General features: G+C 35.9%; 1 protein-coding gene across 1 annotated transcript; it reads left to right on the top strand.

Annotated features, from left to right (window-relative positions):
• The first annotated feature begins 5,971 nt into the window (after positions 1-5,971).
• LOC105749745 (UPF0764 protein C16orf89 homolog) lies at positions 5,972-16,402 on the top strand. The gene is made up of 7 exons (XM_031945484.1): positions 5,972-6,164; positions 7,162-7,338; positions 8,777-8,927; positions 9,155-9,272; positions 12,755-12,890; positions 13,451-13,555; positions 14,874-16,402. Exons 1-7 carry the CDS (start codon positions 5,972-5,974, stop codon positions 14,939-14,941), a joined length of 948 nt encoding a protein of 315 aa, XP_031801344.1. The 3' UTR covers positions 14,942-16,402.
• The last annotated feature ends 7,748 nt before the right edge of the window (positions 16,403-24,150 follow it).

The raw sequence follows: 24,150 nt of genomic DNA, 5'->3' as shown, positions 1-24,150 counted from the left end.
ATGTGGTATATAAGGAGACATGCAGCTCATAGGGCTGTCCCTCAGCAAACTTTACCCCAGGGTTTTATATATACATATGATACATTATAGTGGATAAAAGGTAATCTCAGATAGGAAGGCTTTAACAACTGGAAGATTCAGGAAAGGCCTCCTGCAGGAGGTTAAATTTGAGCTGAATCTTGAAGAAAACTACAAGAACTAAAAGACAAAGAAAAGCATCCCGGGCATGAGGACTTATAAAGGCCTAACCATTTTCTTTTACGAAAAACTCACATTCCCCATATTTCTTCATTTTCCTTCTCCTTGGCTTTGACTAGACAGATCAACATGTGCTGGGCACCTCCATGCCCCAAACACATGCTCACTTTTCAGCTTCCCTGTGTTGTCTTCCCCTATCAGATTATGAACAACCCGAGGGCAGGGACTATCCCTTTTTCCTATTTCTATTTCTAGTGCTTAATACAGTTCCTGGCACATAGTAGGCATTTAATAAATCATTATTGAGTTGAATTGAGCATCCTGTTTAGATTTGCAGGATAGGTCATACTGGGCTGCATCTTGAACTCCATTGCTTTTTAAAACACAATTTTTTTTTTCTATTTCATCCTTTTTCTAGTGGGTAAAGAATAGCCTTCAGTTCTTTAACTGTCCTTTGCTTTATATTTGAATCTCCTGATTGCCTGTAGAACTTAATGTTTTTAATTAATTAATGTGAAATTTAACCCCTATGTGTCTTGGAGTTTTTAGTCTTGTTTTCCCCCCTAGAGCCATAGTATGAATTCTTTCCATTGGATTTTCATTTTTTATGTTTAGATTTCTAGGCAGTTCTCTTCTATTATTTCCTTCATTACGATGATAAGTTTTTTTATCCTGTCATGTTCTTCGGGAGATCTGTGATCCTAAGGTTGTCCTAATGCATTCTGTTTTCAATATCAATATGTTTTGCTTGCATAATAAGCATATTTTAATGTTTTTGCTTTTTGCTTCTGTTCTTCTAAACTGTATTTGCATCTGTGTATTTGCATCCCCAATCTATTGTTCTCCTTTTTGTTTTTTTGGAGAGTCTTGGGCTTCAGACTGGTTTTTTTTGAGGGCTGGATATCCAAGTTTCTCACCTCCTCCTATATTGGGCAATTCATGAATAGCTGGCCTAAATCTGTCTCAGTTGATTTTTTGAATAATCAGATCTAGGCCCAGATGGATGCTATTCCTGCAGGCTTGGTGAAATGCAGCATAGCCACTATCCCCATCACCTTTCATTTGGACCATTGCAATGGCTTCCTGTTTTGTCTCCCCTGCTCCCCCTAATCAATTATACAAATGCCAAAATAATTTCCCTTAGGGGCTGTTCTGACCAAGACTTTTTTATTTAATGAACTAAAGTGGTTCCCTATTACCTTTAGGATCTGACTTTTGATGGTCTTCACTAGACCTCAACCTTTTCAACTTTATTATATATGACTTTTTTCCTACACTCTATGTTCCAAACAAAATGGATTTCTTTCTGTTTCTTGCCCATGTCATTTCATTTCTCATTTTTGCATTGTTTCATACCTGAAATGTCCTCCCTCCTACCCTCTATCTTAATACCTTCCTTTCAGACCTTTAGAGCTCAAAAACCAACTCCTACAAGGTCTTTCTTGATACCCCTCCTGATAGAGTTGCTCTTCAATAAAGACTTTTACTGAATCATCTACTGTTTGTTTTGCACATATCCATGTCATATTTTGTATACTTTTTTGTTATTCTTTGTATTTATTTCTGTATGTACTTCTTAGCTTCTCTGAGAGAACACAAGATTATTGAGAACATAGATTATTTCATTTTTTTCTTTTTTGGTCTTTATATCCCTAGCATCTAGCAGAATATTTGGCACATGATAGGAGTTTAATAAATACTTACTGATTGATCAACTTGAACAAAACTCAGAATACATTCAGGAAAACTCCTATAGCAGATCTAACATATTCATGTGAAAATCCATGCTCAAAAAGACAGTGATTAATGAATTTGAGACACAAATTTAGTTCTTTTTTGCTTTTCAATTCAATAAATCTACAGATGAGGAGAGAATGAGAGTTCTTTTTAATTTTTTCCCTGTGAGTAGCCAGATCAGAAAAAAGATAAAGCTATATCCACCAAAAATTTATAAACTGCCAACTAAGACCTACCACTCCTTTTACCTATTAGTTATTACTTATTATTTACCTAAGAGAAACCATCTTTCCCTGGAAGATTATGAAACTGAGAGAAAGGAGTTCTGCCTACCTAAACAAACAAAATAAAAACAGACACTTTTGATAGCACTTATCAGTTCTAATTCATAAAGAGAATAGCCAAATTAAAGAAAAATTAGCTTGGAAAACTGTCCTTGTTTAGAGAGAGGGGTAGAGTAGGTACTTGGGCTCTTTTTGAATCAGAAGACTTGAGTGAAGGTTTCAAAATTACTGGGAGATTTTTCCTGTACCTCACCAGTATAATGCCTTTTACTTTGGGAAACATACAAAAATTGCATGTGTTTTTAGTAGATTATATGCTATGAAAAGTGATAGCTATTTGAATGAACTTTTGGGGGTATGTTGAGAAGGGGAGAACTTCATGTTTAACAGTGTACTAAGTAAAGATTGTAAATTGCTATAAATAAAAGTGTATAAGTTAAAAAAACAAATCTTGAGCAAGTTAAGACTCAGAAAACTATTCTTCCTCAGAAATTATAGGTGGCAACGTTCCCAAGGTAGCTCATGTTTCACCCATAATGTCATATTGGGAGAGAGTGATCAGTAGCAAAACATTTTTGAGGAGGGACAGGATAAAAGCAGAGAGAAAATAAATGGAGAGGGGGAATATATTTAACAATAATAATTGTAAAAAAATTTTTGAAGCAAGTTTCTCTGATGGAATATTATTGTTCTATGGAAAATAATGAGCAGGATGCTCTCAAGGAAAAAGAAAACCTCGAAAGTCCTCCATGAACAAAGTGAAATGTACTTTGTACAAAATAATATCAATGTTCTGGGATGACCAGTTGTAAATTACTTTGTTATTCTCAGTAGTACAATCATCCACAGTCCATCTGAAGGACTTAAGATGAAAAATCCTATCCATATACAGAGAAGGAACTGATTGATTTTGAATATAAATCTAAACATTCACTATTATTCTCTCTATCTCTCTTTTTCTTTTTAACTTAATTTTTCTTGAGGATTTTAATTTTCATTAAAGTGGGACAGCTATGCTTTCTTTTACAACTTGACTTTTATGGAAATGTTTTGAATAACTTCATATGTACTTTCTTAATTGTTAGTGAGGATAAGAGAGAAACTAGAACTCAAAAATCTTAAAAACAAATGTATAAAAATATTTTGAGTGTAACTGGGGAAAATATTAAATAAATGAATTTAAAGAGGAAGAAAAAAGAAAAAATAATGTAACTGACTTATGGTCCCAATAGCACTTGCTACTGTTCAGTTCTGGGAACAGAGAACAGCGGATATAGGAGAGTTTTTTTGCCTTTTCCTGAGTGCAGGACAGGTTTGTGTTAAAATTTTAATAAATCTCTCAGTATCTCCCTTCCATTTCTGTATTTTTCTCAAGAAATCTTTGTATTTTAACTGCCTATGATGAGGCATTTTTTTTTTCTATGTAATAGCTTATAGATATCCCTTCTAAAAATTCTATCTACCATAGGGCTTGCTCCCTTGCTTGTCAGGTACAGTCCTGATAATGGTCTACTACACATGGTCATAATGATCCCATAGGAAGATTATTTTGACAGGTATATAAAGAATGAAATTTGGGGGGAGAGTGGAGGTTAGGAACAGAAAAATCAATTAAAAGGCTCAGTGTTACAAGAGAAATGAGAAGTTATGAAAGCCTGAACTTGGATGGCTGGTAACCATGTGAACTGACAGCGGGGATGCATTGTGAGAAATGTGGTTGCAATAGAATTAACAAAACTTGATTCTAAATAGCTGATAAAGGACTGGGAAATAAATAGGAAATTCACAGTCCTAAAACTATATTATAAAGCAGTGGTCATCAAAAACATTTGGTACTGGCTAAGAAATAAAATAGTTATTCAGTGAAATAAGTTAGGTTCATAAGACATAGTAATCAATGACTATAGTAATCTAGTGTTTGATAAACCCAAAGACCCAGTTTCTGGGATAAGAACTCACTATTTGACAAATATTATTGGGAAAATTGGAAATTAGTATGGCAGAAACTAGGCATTGACCTGTATCTAACACTCTATAACTAGACAAGGTCAAAATGGGTCCATGATTGATATTATAAGCAAATTATAATTTTACCTCCCAGATCTGTGGAAAAGGAAAGAATTTGTGGCCAAAGAAGAACTAGAGTACATTATGGAATGCAAAATGAATACTTTTGATTATATTAAGTTAAAAAATTTTTGCACAAACAAAACCAATGCAAGATGAGAAGGGAAGCAATAAACTGGGAAACAATTTCTGATAAAGGCCTTATTTCTAAAATATATAGAGAATTGGCTCAGATTTATAAGAATTCAAGCCATTCGTCAACTGATAAATGGTCAAAGGATATGAATAGACAATTCTTGGATAAAGAAATTAAAAACATTTCTGGTCATATGAAAAAATGCTCCAAATAATTATCTTATCAGAGAAATGCAAATTAAGACAATTCTGAGGTACCACTACATATCTCTCAAATTGGCTAAGGTGACAGGAAAAGATAAAGCTGAATGTTGGAGGGGATGTGGGAAAACAGGGACACTGATACATTGTTGGTGGAATTGTGAACGGATCCAATCATTCTGGAGAGCAATTTGGAGCTAGGCCCAAAGTGCTATCAAATTGTGCACATCCTTTGATCCAGCAATGCCTCTGCTCACGCTGTATCCCAAAGGATCTACATGTGCAAGAATGTTTGTGGCAGCCCTTTTTGTAGTGGCAAGAAACTGGAACCTGAGTGGATGCCCAACAGCTGGAGAATAGCTAAAAAAATTGTGGCATATGAATGTAATGGAATATTATTGTTCTATAAGAAATGATCAGCAAGATGATTTCAGAGGAGCCTGAAGAGACTTACATGAATTGATACTGAGTGAAGTGAGCAGAACCAGGAGATCATTATATACTTCAACAAGAAGATTATATGATGGTCAACTCTGATGGTCTTGGCTCTTTTCAAGAATGAGATGATTTAGGCTAATTCCAATAGACTTGTGATGAAGAGAAGAATCTGCATCCAGAAAGAGGACCAGGAGGAAGTACTGTCACCTTTTTGTTGTTGTTTTTTTTTTTGCTTGCTTTTTCCCTTTTTCATTTGTTTCCTTTTAGATCTGATTTTCCTTGTGCAACATGATAAATGTGGAAATATGTATAGAAGAATTTCATGTTTGACATATTGAATTACTCGCCTTCTAGGGGAGAAGGTGGGAAGAAGGGAAGGAAAAAATTTGAAACACAAGGTTTGCAAAGTTAAATGTTGAAAATTATCTATACATATGTTTTGAAAATAAAATAGCTTTAGTAAAATAAAAAAAAGAAATTATCTGGTCAGAAGAAACTACAGAACATGAATGTTGAGAGAGAATACGCCTTCTTTCCCTTCTTTCCCCTACTTTCCTCTCATCAGGCTGTGTCTAAAGATTTCCAATTCCAGGGACAACAGTGTGTTCCTAACCAGGGCTACCACTTAATCCAGGCATGCTGACCTCCCCACTCTCACCATGGGGCCCTAACCCATAGGCAAAGTCATACCCAATATTTCTTCTACTCTCTACTTAAGACCAGCTGCCCTAAGAATGCAGAGTTGGCATTCATCATCTTGCCTACAGTAGTAGAAATTTTTGCTCCTCCTTTTGATCAGTGAGGAGTAAAGGGGTTGGAGTGTGGGGGAGCTAGACTTAAGGGAGGGTAGTGTGTGAAGCTCAGCACAGGAACTGCTGCAAACTACTTGGCTGAGTGGAAGGGATTGAGACATGTACTTACCTGGGCTTCTGCTGCTAATGCTGCTGTTACCACCCCTGTCTCTCCAAGATTCACACCAGTCAGAGAGCAAGATTGCCATGGGGGAAAAGATCCTTCCTGCCCTGGAGAAAGCTACCTCCTATTTGGAGAACAGATATAGGGAATTTAATCTGGATTCATTGGTGGGATTTTTGATGCTAAAAGGTAGGGTGACTTTTTCTTATACAGAAGTTGGCTAACAACTGAAATTGTTTTCACACTTTTCTACTAATTGATAAGCCTCGGTGAAAAGAGATGTTCTGGAATTGGAACTTTTAAAATCTGAAACTTAGGAAAGGTACATGCCTTTTGATCATTTGGCATTCCTGGCCTTGCTTCTTTTAAGCTTTGCAGAAATCTAAGGAAATTTAAGGAGTAACAAAGAAAAAAAAATTGAAAACATAGCGGCTTGAAGAATAGCAGATCAGGATAAGCAGTCTCTGTAGCTCGTTTTCTATCAGAATTGTACTAACAGGCCTAACAAGATGGGATTTTAAAAAAAAATTATTCATGTAAAAAACCCAGAGGGGCTCCAGGAGGAAAGGGAAGATTTTTTCAGTTAACAGACTCTGCAAACTACAAGAAAGGTGGGAACATGGTAGGAGTTTTTGACCATGTTTTACAAGTTTTTATATGGAGAATGAAAAACATCAACAAGCTTGAAAGATATCTAATTCAAATTTATTTGGGAATACATAACAATGACCTTTTTTTCTCAGACTCTGGAAAAAAAATGGAATTGAGCTCTTCTCCTAGTGTCATTTGAAAATTCTTCAGCTACCTATAGATTGTATTCCTCAATTTTACAAAAGTCATTCATAAATTTCCCACATGTGAGTTCATTCACAATTGTGTGATAAGGAAATAAGGGCATTTATCTTTTAGAAAATTTTTGAAATGGAAAATGAGACTTGCTACAAGTCATAGTAGAGAAAATAAAGGGCTAAAGTTCTTTTGCTTCCAGCCTTTTTGTCTCTCTTGCCTTCAGACCAACTGAGAAATTGAATTGTAAAGTGGGTTGGAGATTGGTACCTCCTGTCTGGTATAGAGAACTAGAAAAAACAATAGTAAAATTTTAGGGGCAGCTGCATTTGCCCAATAAGTAGGAAGACTCAGAGACATTTCTCTGAATCAGAAGCGTATTCATGAAACCAGATCTGATTCATCAAATTGTCGTGTTCTTTCATAGTACAGCTAAAAGGTGTCTTGGAAAAATGGGCCCATGATTCTGACCTGAAATTCCTGACCTTGAGTGTTGAGGAGATACTAAAACGACTGTCAGTAATCATCCCTAGAACCAAAGTTTTCCTCAAAATTGTCAACTTAAAATACTTAGAAGGTAAGAAGAAGATAGAATTTCTTTGGTAACATATGATTTGACAATATTTTATAATTCTAGAAGTTATTTCCTTGGCAAATTGGTGTAGACTCCAAATTTGAATGATAATGACCAATCTATGGAAGTGAGTGTACAAATAGCCATCCAGCCTCTTGACACATTACCAGGAGCATAATACTTGCCTGAGAGGCAGTACAAGAAAGCTTCTCTAATCACATTTGGTTCAGACATTAAAACCTTGCTCTGGTAGCTCCAGGGCTGTACCTAGAGAAATGGGTTCATGATGAAAGCTTAGCACTGAATAACATCATACTTAATGTCACCCTGGGTAGATATTCTGTTGTCAGGGTAAGAAACTCTTACTTGCTTTTATTATTTTTATCATTTTATTTTACTTTTATAGGATTTTGTTTTTCCAAATATATGCAAAGATAGTTTTCAAAATTTACCTTTGCAAAACCTTGTGAAGAACCCTTACTTTCTACACAAACCAGGAGTGCCTGCTTTGTTTTTGTTTTTTAATTAAACATCCCCCAGGAATATTATTCTCTGGAACTTAATGTACTCCATTAAGAACTTCTTCCTGTTTATGAGAATTATATTTCCCGATTGATTTCATCCCCATATTTTGAATGGGTAGTGTTGTCCATAAGTCCCAAGCTATTTGCCTTCAGAGTGATGCATGAGGTGTCAAGGAAAAAGTATAGACTCTAAGGGTAGAGGCCTTAAGTTCAGATCCTGACTCTAACACCTAGTGCTTGTGTAATCTTAGAGAAGTCAGTTCACCTCCCTGGGCCTCAGTTTCCACATCTGTAAAACTGTGAAGGTTGGATTAGTTGGTCTCTGAGGTCACTGCTAGTTCCAGAGTTATGATCTTTGATCCTTGTAGGATCTATGGTCTTACAAGAAATCTGTGTGTATGTCTAGAACATCAATGGGATAGAAATCAGATTTTCAAACCAATATGTGTTGGACTATATGGTCACTGACGTCCATTCCAACTCTCAAACCCTACGATTCTCTGAGAAATCGCTGTAGGTCAGACAAGAAGCCTGGGATGTAGGCTCTGATATGAGAGGTAACGTTGTAATGAGGGAAACAACATACAAATAATAATAATGCTAGCTAACATTTACATAGTATCCACTATGCGGCAGCCATTGTTCTAAATACTTATTCATATGATGTCAGAACTAATGTCTGATTCAGGTCTTCCTGCCTTCAGGCCTAGAACTCTATCTACTGTTTCATCTAGTTGTACAAATAATTGTGTCCATACAAGATGTGTAAATGGAAGGTATTCTTAGAGGGAAAGGAATGGGGAAAGACTGGTAAAGGAAGAAGATAAAACAGGAAAGACCTTGATTTGTCAAAAGTTAAACAAAATTACCTTCTTTTACTGTGTCACTGATTAAATCTTGTCCTTTTACTTTGATAGAATTCCAAGAGACTCTACAGCCAGAGTTTTGGAAGCTCCCTCTTTCATGGAGTCACACAAATCCCTCCATGATTTACTCCAAGCTTGACACGGCACATCCTTTTCTAGAAGAATCAAGTGATTCTTGCATGACACTGTTACTAGGAACCAAGTGAGATTTGTTATTCTTTTTATTTCTTCCTTGGATTGAAAAGTATAAATAGTCACTCTTCCTATATATTCTTCTCATAGTACCTGCTTCCATTTCTATATGCTATTTTAGCCTACATCTAGTTCCTATAATGGCAATAAGGGCCTGTGCCAGCACATCTAGGGCTATAACTCTCTGAACTTTGTTCATTACTTTTTCCAAACAACCTGGAACTGTTTGTTCCTCAGGGAGAAGAATGAACAGTCCTGCAAAGTCACTGACTTCTGCAAAGGAATAATGACTGCACCTGGAAAAAGTGGTGAAGAACTGGTAAAACAGCTTTTCTACTTCCTAATAGCTAAAATGGTAAGTGCTTTGTAGGTTACTTCAGAGAGCTAGAAAGTTGGTTAGCAGTATCACATATTGGACAAGTTTTCTAATGGAGATAAAAATCAGAGAATGACAAATTTTAGTATGTATTTTTCCCTTAATCTATAAGGCACTTTAATCTCTAAGCACCAGCAAATTCCATCTTAAAGCATTAACTTATTTTATTTATTTATTTTTTTTATTTAATAGCCTTTTATTTACAGGATATATGCATGGGTAACTTTACAGCATTAACAATTGTCAAACCTCTTGTTCCAATTTTTTCACCTCTTACCCCCCACCCCCTCCCCCAGATGGCAGGATGACCAGTAGATGTTAAGTACATTAAAATATAAATTAGATACACAATAAGTATACATGACCAAAACGTTATTTTGCTGTACAAAAAGAATCAGACTCTGAAATATTGTACAATTAGCTTGTGAAGGAAATAAAAAAAAGCATTAACATATATTATTATTTGTATCTTCTAATGTTAGCAAGGATCTTTCTACAACTTTTTGTACTGACAGAAAGGAAAAAAAGGTCCCTTGCTTCCCGGTCCCTCTGAATCTGTCAGATATTTCTGATCAAAATTGGAGGAGGGAACAGTTATCAAGAACTGAAGACTTAGGGAAATATTTTAAATTATTTTTAAAATTCAAAACTTGGGGCAGTTTGATGATGTAGGCATAGAGTGCTGGCCCTGAAGTTAGAAGGACCTAAATTCAAATGTAATCTCAATACTTAACACTTCCTAGCTGTGGTACCCTGAGCAAGTCACTTAACCCCAATTGCCTCAGCAAAAATAAATAAATAACAAATATTCAAAACCCACTTGGCATAGAAGGGATTGGCTATTTGCATCTGATAAGAAGAGAAATAAATAGGTGAGTGGATGATATCTGAGTCTTTGAACTAATGGTCTCTCAAACCTTTCTGTAGCTGGTCTTCCAAAAAATAAGAAAAGGTTATTTTTAGTCAACATTTCAGTTACAGAATCCTAATGAAGGACTGGAAATTTTTCAGAAGAAATTGAGGCAACAGACATCACCTTAAATACATTGAGAGTTTAAAAATCTGTCTCAAAACTAACTTTTAGCAGAGCTGAATGGAAAATTTGATTTTCAAATGCATGATTCTGGGGAAGCATAAGGAGGTAATCAGGAAAGTGATATCATAAGAGCCTTAATAATGTTTATCTTTTTTACATTCCTACAAATGTAGGATGGTACTTTTAACTTATTAGAACTTTCTCGTTATTAAGATGATTAGATGGAGCATATATATAAAGACAGAAGGGACACATGTGAGTTGAATGAAGGGATAATATCTTTTTTTTTTTTAAATGATGAAATTAAGGGGTGAGAGAGGAATATACTGAGGAGAGAGGAAAAGGGAGAAGTGAAATAAAACAAATTATCTGCCAAAAAAAAAAGAGGCAAGAAAAAGCTTTTACAGTAGAAGGGAAGAGAGGGAGGAGAAGAGGAGTGAGTGAATCTTACTCTGGTCAGAATTAGCTCAAATAGGAAAATAACACAGATAATCAATAGGGGTATAGAAAACTATCCTGCAGAAAAATAGGAAGGGAGTGGGATATGAGAAGGGGAGGGAGGGTGATAAAAGAAAAGGCATATTGGCGTCGGGAGTGGTCAGTAGCAAAACACTTTTGAGATGGGACAGGGTGAAAGGAGAGAGAGAATAAATGAGGGGGAATACAATTAGCAATAGTAATTGTAAAAAAATTTTTTTTTCTAAGTTTGTTTCTCTGATAAGATCTCATTTCTCAAACAGAGGGAACTGAGTCAAATTTATAAAAAAAATAAGAGTTATGCCCCAATTGATAAATGATCAAAAAATATGATCTATGCCCAAAGGGCTGTAAATTCATGCATATTCTTTGACCTAACAACACCACTACTAGACATGAATAGCAAAAGAGACTGGAGGACAAGGGGAGAAACAGCAGCAGCAACAACAACAACAAAAGGGAAATGACCTACATGTACAAAAAATATTCATAGTGTGTGGTATGGCAAATCCAATTTACAAATACTCAGAGATATTTCAAGTGAAGAATGGAAGTGTTTATTTTAGAATCTTGCAAGAAGCGAACATCTTTCCACTGGAGTTAAGTTCTCCAGTGGAGAGAAGTTAATTTCTACAGAGACTGAAGTGAGTTATATAGTTGTGACCACAAGAATTCATGACACCTCTCCTCCACTTACGGATCAATTCTCACATCCCCACTTAGTGGCAGAAATTTGCCAAATTCCAGTCAGGCCCACATGGTCAGTTTTACGTTTGCTGGTGTGTTTTCCTAAGATTATGGATTTATGGTGATCAGTTTCACAAGGTTTACAACTGTTTACTTGAGCCAGTATGAGCACCCTATTTCATTTTCTCAAATTTCCCAGAAAAACTGAATCTAAGTTATAAATTCAATCTTACCTTAGTTAATAATTTTATAAGAAGCCATATAATCCCCCACAATAACTTGTTTAGAGGTAAGTAGTCCATTAAACTAGAATAACCAAGAAGACTTAGTTTAACCTCAGGCTTCCTCAGTCAAGAGATAGAGATTAGCCAGTTTATAGACCTCTCAGAATATCTCCAAGTCATTAAATAGATTCTTCTCTAAGTTTTAAGTAAAGGTCCAGGAGATCACCTTAGATATTTCTACTAGAAGAGGAAGCCTTTTGTTCTCCTTCCCAGAGCCTTAATGATTAACAGATCTTTGACATTGGGTCTAGAATTGTCAAGTGAGTGACTATTCTGAAAAGTCCTCAGTTTCCCATTACACACAATAGCAACTCTCTTCTCAGGGGAAAAAAAATGGAAATTGAGAGATTTCCCATCAATTGGGAAATAGCTCAATAAACTATGTTTGTGATAGGATATTATCATTCTCTGAGAAATGATGAGCAGGAAGCTCTCAGAGAAAAAAAACAAGTAGAAAGTCCTCCATGAACAAAGTGAAATATATTTGTATTCAAAGTAATAGAAATGTTCTAGGATGACCAGCTGCAAATCATTGTTATTCTCAGTAGCACAATCATCCACAACTACTCTGAAAGACTTTTGATGGAAAATCCTATTCATACCCCAAGAAAGAACTGATTATGTCTGAATACAGATCAAAGCATTCTCTATTTCTCTCTTTATGTCTCTCTTTCTTTTTAACTTAATTTTTCACAAGGGCTTTTATTTTCATTATAGTGGGAGAACTATGTTTTCTTTTACAACCTGACTTTTATGGCAATGTTTTGCATAACTTCACATGTGGTGTCTTAATTGTGAGAGAACCTAGCTAGAATTCAAAAATCTTAAAAACATGTAAAAAAATTTGTTCTGAATGTAACTGGGGAGAATATTAAATTAATTAGTTAATTTAAAAAAACTTATACTTTTTACATATAAATCCTGTCACTCATTGTTACTAACAATGCTCATTTTAGTGCTTTCTGGTTGTTCCTTAGAAAGGATGCTCAGGTGATATGTTCCTCAAATCAAAATATTACATGGACATCTTTTGTGCTAACATGATGGAATTGAACTTGAAAAGAGAAAAAAATGGATTCTCATTCCAGAATAAAGGTCTCTTCATGACAAATAGTAAGAACTGCCTTCTATTCTTACAGATAAGTGCAAATCATCTTCCTTGCTCTTAAACATACACCTCCACTTCTCACCTCCATAAGCATCTTCCACCACCCCAGATACCCACACTTTCTGCCTTATTCACAACCCCACTCTCCTAACCTACTAAAAGGATGAGAGAACTTTTGACTGACAAGCATCAAAAGACCTTGGTGCCAGGGATAAAGTAACCAAAATGTTAGAAGTTCTTTAGCTTGGAAATCCAAATCTCATGAGGACTTTTAAATAACACAAAGAATCTATGAATTTCATCTAACATTGAAAGCTCTTAATTGGAGAAGTTATACTCAACTGAAAACTTAACTAGGCTGTGCCTCCAGTTGCTATAGCAAAGATGTTGTCTTTCCTTAGCCAAGAGTCCCAGTGACTCAATAAATTCAGTATTTCTCAGGTTGGTACTGAAAACAGTACTCAGAAGACATGAAAATGAGAATAGAGGCAGGTTTATGGGAAGACTTGTCAAAGATACCCAGAATGTTGGGAAGATAACTAATCCCATCTTTTTTTCCCCTCAGTCATGCTCTGTGGATTTTCTGGGTATTCAGACTTCTACAAGATCCACTGGATTAACACTATTCTCAATTGGCAGAATTCTAAGGAAGGATGCTACTGGAAAATTTGTAAGTCAAGTTGACTGCCTTGGTGGTAGGTGCCTCCTAAGAGGAAGGGAAGCTGGTGATTAGTAAGAGTTACAGAAATTTGCATTTAAACACACATAATAAACAGAAAATCTGGAGATAACAGGATAAAATAGGCAAAGCTCAAGGAATGGGATCTAGTCACTTCAAAGGCTTCATAATCATATGATTATGGTATGACGTTTTTGAAAGTCAGAAATATGAATTATCCACTATGTTCTTAATATATAAATTAGAGAATCTGTGAGACCTAATTGTTAGTTACACAGCCTTCTACCATACCGGTGTCCTCTTTTTTACATTTTTGGAAACCAAGCATAGAGAATGGCTTCCATCAAATCCAATAAACGACAGTGAAGAGTCAAGTACTCCTCCAAATTCTGAAGAAAGAGTAAAGCTGTTAAATACACAGCTTCTGGATACAAAGAGAAACGGCCTTCTATAAGGTAGTCCCAGCTAATTTTTCACAGTAATGTCAATGATAAATTATGATAAAACCCCACTGCTAAGTCACAAAATCTTAATAAAACTCTATATAGTTGCTAAGCAAATCACTCATTTATAACTTTGGTTCTATGGAACATACCTTTTTGACACCATTTCTGTTATCACCATCTTTATGGAGAATGAATTAAAGGAATTAAGTAGGTGTAGGCCTTTACTTGCTACTGAAACCAAGAAATAGGAAGTTCAGCATCAGGGTTCTGGTCTCTAGAACTATTAGGACAAATGAGATTTAAGAAGAGTAAGTGATTCACTGTGGGTAAGCAACTTTCAAGGCAAAGATTTTATTTGGAGAATTATGATGATGATAGTTCCTCATCATAAATGCTTACTGACTGCTAGTAGTGCAGTAAGGGCTTCACAAACATCAAATTAGAGACCTGCCTCAATGCTTGGTGTTCATAATCTCTAAAAAATGAACAGGTAAGACGTAACATTATGAAAAGAGAAGCACTTTCAGGGAATGAAGAAACTGAACTCAAGGCTTTATAATGGAATTTCTAAGTTGAAATCATTCATATAGAAGTTGTAAAAAGAAGTTGATAATAAAGAGGAATTTTAAAGAAGAGGGAAAACTATGGGAGAAGCAAAATAATTCTAGAACAAAAAGAAGTAGACATAATAATTCCTAATATTTATTTAACTTTAAGATTATAGTCAAGAGTGGAAGACTATAAAAATAAGCACATTTTAGAAGCAAAAAAAGCAAGGTTTTCCACAAGTCATGCAGATGAGAATAGAGAAGGAGAAATTTGTGCACACTCATGATATTCCCCTCTATTTCTTCTCTCTCTAGTTGTCATTGGAAACCAGCCATTAATGAGAAATAATCACCTTGAAGGTAAAATTGTTGAAAACAAATAATATATATATTTCCAGTACATGAAGACAATCAGTCAAATACTATCTTTCCTCTCCTCATACACATACATATATCATGTTTCACTATGAAAACCACAAATAACTTGTCAGTTATATATTGCATTTATTCTTCCGAAAATATATATTTAGATAGACCTCATTTCAGGAGAAAATTGGAGGGGAGACCATCTTCATCAGTCAGGCAGTCCAGAAAATTTTAGAAGGAAAAACTTGGAGATGAAAAAGTGGCAAAGATAAGAATAGTTGTGATATCACGAGACTAATCTAAATAACTTGCTGCAATTTTTTATTTCATTAACAATTTGATGCCATGATTTTTTTTTCTTTTCTCAGCAATTAATTTTTAGGTTTTAGATTTAAGCAAAGACCAAGATAGAGCCCTGTTTGTTTGTCTTAGTATTTCTATAAGAAAGACAATTGCTTTTAGTGGCCAAAATAGCTAAAAAGTAAACTAAATCTAGATTTTTAAAAGACTTCAGTTCTTGTTGGACATCTAGTCAGCCTTTTATCAAAGAATTTCTGCTTTAATATACCTGACAAATGGTCATCTAACTTGTGCTTTAAAGATTCCCAAGTTGGGGCAATCTACTAGCTTGTGAGGAAACCCTTTCTACTCTTCAACAACTCAAATTGTTAGGGAGTTTTTCATGACATCAAGTCCACATTTGCCTCTTTAGAGCTTCCATGAACTGCTCCTGGCTTTTACTTCCTGCATATCAAATAGATATGACAGATATCATATCCTCCATCCCAATTCTTCTTTTCTTTAGGCTAAACGCGCTTAGTTCCTTAAACCTAGCCTTATATCTCACCGAGTTAGGCCCTTCACCATCCTGGTTGGGCTTCTCTAGATAATCTCTACTTAATTGATGTCCTTCATAAAAGCTGGTACTCAGAATTGAATACCCTGTTCCACTGAGGTCTGAAAATGGATCCAATGGGATTCTCATTTCCATAGTTCAACAAGATCTGCCCCTCCTAATGCTGCCCAAGATTGCATTAGTTTTTTGGGCTGCCACATCCTCCTTCTGACTCAGATTGAGCTCGTCGTCCACTAAAACCTCCAAATCATTTCCAGAATAACTGCTCTTTAACCACTCTGTTCTCAAATGATATTTGTTAAATTTGATTTTTTTGGGAACCCAAGTGTAAGACTTTATGTTTGTTCTTACTGAATTTTATATTAGATTTAGTTCAAAACTAGTCTGTCAAGAATCTTTTGGATCTCAACTCTACCATCCATTTCACTTTGGTGTCATCTATAAAGATGGTAAATATAGTCTCTATTCCTTTATTGAAGTAATTAATAGAAATATTAAACAGCATAGGCTCAACCACAGATTTCTATAGTACTGCATTAGAGACCTTCTGCTATGGTGACACTAAACCAAGGATGTTCTGGTAAATGTTTAATAATCATTTTTTTAGGGAAAAAATGTATTCACATACTTTTAAGTTTAATCTGCGTCATTAACACTTTCTTAAGTCTAGATAATCAGCAAGATAATACATAAAATGCTAACATATTAATTACATATTGCTGAGTGGTAAATTCTCATAATGAAAATTTAACAATCAGTTCTTGCAAACTGGCTCCAGTATACACTTACAACAAACTACTAATGCTCTTTGAGTCTGCCATCCAGTGAGTTCTGAATCTATCTGATTATATTACTGTCTAATCCATATCTCTGCAAAAATAGTATGAAATATTTAATTAAAAGTTTTGCAGAACTCCAAGTAAATTATTTCCAGAGTATTCTCCTCCAGTATTTAATAATCTTTACAAAAAAGTAAATGAAGGTAGTCTTGTATGACTTGTTCTTGATAAAGACAAACTATTAAAAATTTACTATCTCTTTAATGATCCATTCTAGAATATTCCTAGGAATCAAAGTTGAATTCACTGAGCTAGAAGTTCTATTTATTCCCTTTTTAAAAAAAAACTGGGAAAGTACTTGCTACTTTCCAATCACATGGGACAGTTCCCATTTTCCATCATTTTTCAAATGCTATTGACATTATGGTGTTCTTCTGTGATTTCAGAATTTCATTTTTCCTCATGTCCCATTTCTCCTGGGTTAACTTTCCCTGAAGCATTTTGCTTCATGGGAATCTCACTTAATTTTTTCTGAGCTCTTTGAAATCTGCTTTTCTAAAATCTAGGATTGCTCCACTATTACAACTTCTAGGATAGCATTGTGAATTTCCCCTAATATTTCCATTGTTTCTACCCCAGTAACCAGTTCCTCTCTATTAGTGAAAATAAGATCTACAATAGAATTTCTCCTTGTGGTTTCTCTTTCTTTAGAAGGATGAAATGATCAATTAGGCAAGTCAAGAGATTATTAGCTGACCTTTTTTTTCATCGCATGATTACCACATGAAGGTAGCAGGATGACTGAGGTGTCTCATCACTTTATTAAAATTCTGTCAGGTTTGTGATTTACTCCCCAAATTTCTTATCCATTTTCTCTTTATTCCAAATAGAGTGTAATGTATTCAAATAACAAAATTTTTTTCCCTTTCCATTTTTTGACTTCCATCCAAATACTCTCCATCATACTTTCTCTATCATACTTTTATCCATTCTGGATTTCTTTCCATGGATATATTTTATTAATATACAATGCTACTCCTTTATTTCTGTTTCTTTTTTTAAGGGTATACACATTCTTAGTCTATAGATTTTATACCACTAACTTTCATGAATATCTATGAAGTCACATTTGTCCTCTTGCTTTAGGATCTTTAGTTTCTTGTTTCTTTTAAACTCATAAGCTCATTTAGTATTGTTGGAACAGAAAAAAGGATGTCAAATTAGGATAAAAGACCAAGACAATCTCCATTCTTTCCAGTTCTGCATGAGTCTGGATTCCTGCCTCCTCTTTATGTAAAATGGGATAACAGGTTTGGCTCCATCACATCCCAGGGAAATTGTTTAAATTAAAAAAAAATGTATGTGACATAATTGAAAAAGAAAAAAGCTTTTAAGTAAAATGAGGCATTACCACATAAAGTGAATTGTTCATGTCTGAAGCTAAATAAATGAGTGATGACATCAATGTGGAATTATGGTAATTCTCAGAACAATTAAAAGTATATCTGAGGTACTGCCTAACAAGGTTTTTTCTCCACAGGTGGGTGTTCTTCCCTGAATACAGCAGTAGCAGTTGTTTCCTTGGGTGGCTTTCTTTATTACTCTGCAGATCATTCACTAACCATTTAATAATTCCTATTAATGTCTTACAATAACCAATCAGTAACTAAAATGGTTGACTCTGTACCTGATAAACATTTTTGTAATATGTTTTCCTGGGTCTGAGTTTGCATATGTTTGTAAAGAAAGAAATAAGCTACGTAGATTCAAAAAATTAGAAAAACCTTTTGTTATTCTAAATCAAGGCCAGGAAATATTGAGGAAGGAGCAGATTAATAGTATTAATTATATCTAGAAAAATGATTCTATGAATGGTCTCCAGGAATAATCAAAATCAGTTGGATTCAACCAATATTAAGCACCTTTTATATTCAGAGAACTATGGTAAAGGGAAGATGCAAAGATGAACAAGTATTGTTTCTCTCATAGAACTTAGAGTAAAAGTATCTCTTCTTGTCTCCTAATATAATACCCCTGGAAAAGTAAATTCCAGTCATCCCATGCCAAGAAATTCTGAGGCTGGGTGTTCCTAAATTTTACAAATCCCCACCTATCACAGAGTAAAAAGTATCACATATGACATGATAAATAAGTAAATGGTAAATACCAGGAACAGGATATTAGAATGATCATGGTTAAAAATATTATATTTTCACAACACTTATTTACTGAGGTAGGTCTGCCCCACCCTGAACATTTCTTTCTCAAAATTAATGGTATCTGATTTTAAGTTATAAATAATTATTCACAATACCCACAAATATGAACTTTGTAATCTTGTTGAACTTACCAACTATAGACTATTGATGACTTCTTCATACTCTGCTCTGCTGATGATCCCTTTTGGGCAACCTAAATACTATTTAATAGTCTTCTACAGTCCAGCTCCTCTGCTTCCACAATCTGTATAACTATCTTTAGAGATAATCAATTTTATAAAGGCATATGTCTAGACTAATAAATTAAATTTGCATTCAATTAATAGTGTGTTTTTTTTCCCCTATTTTTTTGGATACAGACAGAAATTTGGAAAAGACTAGGTTTTCAGAATCTACACAATAGAGATTCTATAGCAATATGTGAAAGTGTTATTTAGGTGTCAGTTGGTTTGTCATTTCCAGTGTGGGAAATTTAGGCTTCTCTAATAACAATAGTACAGGAATAGCACTTTTACACAAGAATGCATCTTCTAGAGCTAAATTCAAATCTATACATAATGAAAGTACATCTAAATTCCTTTGGCTGAAGTTTTCAAACATGTTACATTATCTGTTGACCATGCAGGAACCATAGAATATGTCCATGTGTTATCCCTGGTAATTTACAGTCAGTAGTATTAGACCTTTGAGGATCAGAGGTTCCATGTCTACCAAATACTTTTAAAGGCCTATTTTATTTTCCTCCATGATGGACCACACTTAAGCCATTACTAGATGATCAAAAATTATTCTATAGTGATTTCCTTAAATTCCAACTTTCTTAGTTATTACTCATTTCTAATTTAAATCCTGCCACTCTCTAAATTTATTTAGAAACTGCAAGATGACAAAATACTTTGGTCTTCAGCTTCTAGAAATGAGAACTAAAATTCAGAACTAAAGGCTTATTGAAGCCTTATATCATAACGAAGAGAAGTATTTGTTAATACTTCTAACTAAACTAGAACAGAACTAAAACATCATTTACTTCTTTCTCAGTTGAATAAATTCCAGAATTTTTTATACTTATACTTGACGTGATATTCTCTATCCTTTTAATCATCTTTATAGATCTCTTAACCCTTTTATATCCCTTTTAAAGAATTTTTAAAAATGCTCTTGAGAATTTATCTGGTTCATTTGACTGATTCTTGATCTTTGACTTCTGGGGAATTTAATATACACATAATATCTGCACGTAAGCTAAAGCTTTTTTCACATTTAGATTGTAAATTAAATTTGACTAGAAAAGCATTTAACTTTGGATAAGATTGAGCTGAACCCCCTCCCCCCATTAATGTAGAATTTTGATAATACCTTAAAGCAAGAATACATCAGGTTGCACAAGGCTTAAAAGTAAAGGATGTTGGAAGCTTAAGTTATTTCAGAAAAGGACCTCTAAAAGAAGAAACTTGAGCTTATAAGTTGTTCTAAATAAAGTTGAATAATAATGAGACCTGTGCTTTGGAAATATAAATATATCAGAACAACTTCAATTCTAACATGAAAATGAATTAAGAGGAAATTGAATAGGATAAGGACTATCATCAGTGCTTTGATTTATGATGTCCTAGGATAAAAAGTAACTTAAAATTATATTTTCTCTTCACTGTCTTGCAATTTGATTCTCAGTATAAGACAGTAAGTTTATCACCTTTGAAATCTGTAAATATGATTATTTAACAAGTACTTCTCATCTTTATGATATAAGGCTTCAGTAAGAAAATAGCAGGCAAAACAGGAAAGTAGGGGAAAAATTGGCTTTAGAATTAGAAGATTTGGGTCCAAATCTTACCTTTGATGCTTACTATTTACCATGATTGTCACTTCAAACCCTAAAGTCCTAATTTTCACATGTTAAAATGAAGGAGTTGGACTAGATGATTTCCGATATTTCTTTTAGCTCAAGAACTATGATCTTGTGATGTTCGTTTGAGTGATAGTAGATGATAGTGGTATTTAAAAACAAGAGATCTTTGTGACCTTTAGTTTTGACATTAAAGTAAGTCTTTTTTCTCCAAATAAACCAATTGTTTCAACCTCTGAACCCAAATTCGCTCCAGAACACACACCTAATCAAAACCATTGTCTGCTACAAGATTAGATTATTATCTAACCAACAAACTAATAACAAGTGGACAATGAGTAGTTTCAGTAAAACTTTTAACTACTACATTCCACTCATCAAACCAATACATACCTGGGGAAAAAATATGACCTTCAAGATCCTTCTTCAGGGGAGCAATGACAACTTTTTTTCTCTCCAATAGATAGCAAACATTAAAGTACATTCCAGCTTTCAGAATTCTTATGCTAAGTTGACGGTCTTTTAGCAGAATTAAAATACCTAATCTGGTATTACACAAAATAGGAAAAAATATGGAAGTGATGAGGTCTTCAGTGTGGTGAGCAGAGGAATTGGTCTCTGGGGCAAGCAGGCAGAACGAGCTAATTTAGCTCCATAGTCCCACCCTTTGGGGAAGTGGTCCATTCTGAAATCCAAGTTATGTAAAACTCCTGAAGAAATCCCAGTCATGGTTAAATTTTCCCTATAAAAGCTGCTTGTGGGCCAGCCTATGGCTGCTGCCTTTCTTTGCATCAGCCTGCTGTGGCCCTCTACCTTGTGGTTTCTTTCCCCTTCCCTTTCCTTTGCCCTGTGCCACATGATATCTCCTATCTCCACTATGCTTCCCAACCCCACTTCTCTTCCTTATAATTGATAACTTCCTTTCAGGATTTAGCTGCCAGCTAAGGGTATGCCCCAGCCTCATGGGGTACTCCCTTTCCCCTCGGTAATAGTGAGTTCATATGCTCTCCCACTCTATGTCCCATTTACCATTCCCGGTAAATTCTATCCCTTCATTTTGTCTGTAGCCTATTCCCCTAAATAAACCTGCCTTTTGCCAGAGAGAACCACCATTGTGAATTCTTCACGTGACTGAACCCCCGTCACCATTTAGTGCCAAACCCTAGTTTATCATCTATGGATCACATCAAAAGGATGTTCGGGTTCCCCTCTGGAGCACGGAGCAATCATTGTCCACCCAGGTGTCCTAGAGATAATGTGAAAGGGAATTAAACACTTCAACTTGGTGGTCGAGGGAATAAATGCCAGCAACTGGCATTGTGGAGAGCACGTCAGGAAAACTGAACAGAGAAAACGACATCTGAGCTGAGCCCAGAGGAAAGCACGTGAGAGGCTGAGTAGCTGAAGGCAGAGGGGTTGGGTGAGTTGAGGGGCAAGGAGGGAAGTAAGGCTTCAGCCTGGACTCTTGGCTGCTTTGGCTGGTCCTCGTGTGACTGATGGCAGGTGTCCAACATGGCGGCCTTTAGCCGCATGCTTTTCCCTTCTGACTGGCTCCTGGCTGTGCCCCTGAATTTTGGTCCGGGTACAGGAGGAGTGTCGTTGCCCTAGTGGGGAACGGCAGGACCGTGCGGGTTTATTTAGCAAGTTTGCAAATGTGATTGTGCCTCAGTCTCTTAGGGTATTTTACTTAGGACTTGGTATTTCACTGCTATGGGGAACCTTGACCAAGAAGCTCTCTATCAAAGCAGGTCTTCACCTTCTCTGCAACTTGTCATCTTAAGGAGCACAGGGAGGCTAATTTGCTAACCCGGAATGCATCAGAAGTGAGGTTTCAACCCTGTAATTCTCAGATTTCCAGGTCAGCTCTCCACTATGTCAGTTCCAGTATCAGACACATACTGGCTTTATGAGCCCTGCAGGCCACTTCAGACCCTGTTACTGTCTGAAGTAACTGTCACTGACAAGCAGAATACCCTCACTTGGAATTCGTACTAATGAATTCACAGGCCTTGCCAAAAATAAAGTGTTTTTTTTTTAAGAGCCAAATCAATACTTAAATTTTTTTCAATAATTATGAAAATGTAAAATTTCCTCATGTCCATCTTGTCTTTCCAGGGACCAAGTGTTTTATTCACAATGCATCTTCCTTCCTCCCTTCCTCCCTTCCTCCCTTCCTCCCTTCCTCCCTCCTTCCTTCCTTCCTTCCTTTCTCCCTTCCTTCCTTCCTCCCTTCCTCCTTCCTTCCTTCCTCCCTTCCTCCTTCCTCCTTCCTCCCTCCTTCCTTCCTTCCTTCCTTTCTCCTTCCTTCCTTCCTCCTTCCTCCTTCCTTCCTTCCTCCCTTCCTCCTTCCTCCCTTCCTCCTTCCTCCTCCCTTCCTCCTCCCTCCCTTCCTTCCTTTCTCTCTTTCTCCCTCCCTCTTCTTCCTTCCCTTCCTTCCTTCCTTCCTTCCTTCCTTCCTTCCTTCCTTCCTTCCTTTCACATAATGCATTTCCTTTTCTTTTAATTCATGCTTCTGTGTCATCACCCTACACCAGTGATGTGGTTCAAGGACCAAAATGATGTGGGTGATGTAGCCATCTGATGATACCAGGCACCAAAAGTTGATGTTCCATCATGTGAAGAATTCACAATGGCCAATCTCTTTGCCAAAAGATAGATATATTTAGGGGAAAAGATTATGGACAAAATAAAGGGATACAATAAATACCAGGAATGATAAACATTCCAACTCTAGTTGGAAGAACATATGAAAGACAAGTTCCTCAGTGGAACTCAACAATTTCCCAGTAGAGAGGGAGTACCCTATGAGGCTGGAGCATGCCCTTAGCTGGCAGCTAAATCCTGAAAGGGACTTAGCACCCCAAAAGAGTTAGCTACAAGGAGAAGTGGGGTTGGGAAGCAGAATGGAGGCAAGAGAGATACATGTGGCATGGGGGTAAGGGAAAAGGGAAAAACATCATGAGGCAGGGTATCATGGTGGGCTGACTCAGGGAAAGGCAGCAGCTGTGGGATGGCCCATAAGTAGATTTTATAGGGAAAATTTAACCTCAGGGACATGACTGGGATTTCTGACAGGGCATGGCAAGGTGGGACTGCTCAAGACCTCTACAGAAGTCTCTGGGGTCTCAGAGATTTGACATAACTTGAATTTCAGACTGGACAAACTCCCCAGAGAATGGAACCATGAAGCTAGACTGATCTCTATCAGTGCCTTCTGTATCCTTGCTTGCCTCAGGAATCATTTCTTTAGTTTCTCTCTGTCCAAAACATTGTTCAGGATCTCATCAAGCAGTGCTTTTTGTGTACCAATACTAAATGAGATTAGTTAGACATCCAACAATGTTGCCAGCTCTTTAGAGAAAATAATTTTTCTCTAAATTTGGTGCTATTTTTTAGGATTTTTCAGTATCTTTTAGAAGCAAGGTTGTAGTTGCAACATTAGCACCAATATTCCAGGGACTTAGAAGTAATCAGAGTAGCCACGTTCTTTCCAGAAAGTGCAATATCCCCAGAAAAATAGCTATCT

Source organism: Sarcophilus harrisii, chromosome 1 (assembly GCF_902635505.1).
Source record: "Sarcophilus harrisii chromosome 1, mSarHar1.11, whole genome shotgun sequence".
NCBI classification, from domain to species: Eukaryota; Metazoa; Chordata; class Mammalia; order Dasyuromorphia; family Dasyuridae; genus Sarcophilus; species Sarcophilus harrisii.
Note: the sequence above shows the minus strand (reverse complement) of the source record. Positions and strands in the feature narration are given on the sequence as shown.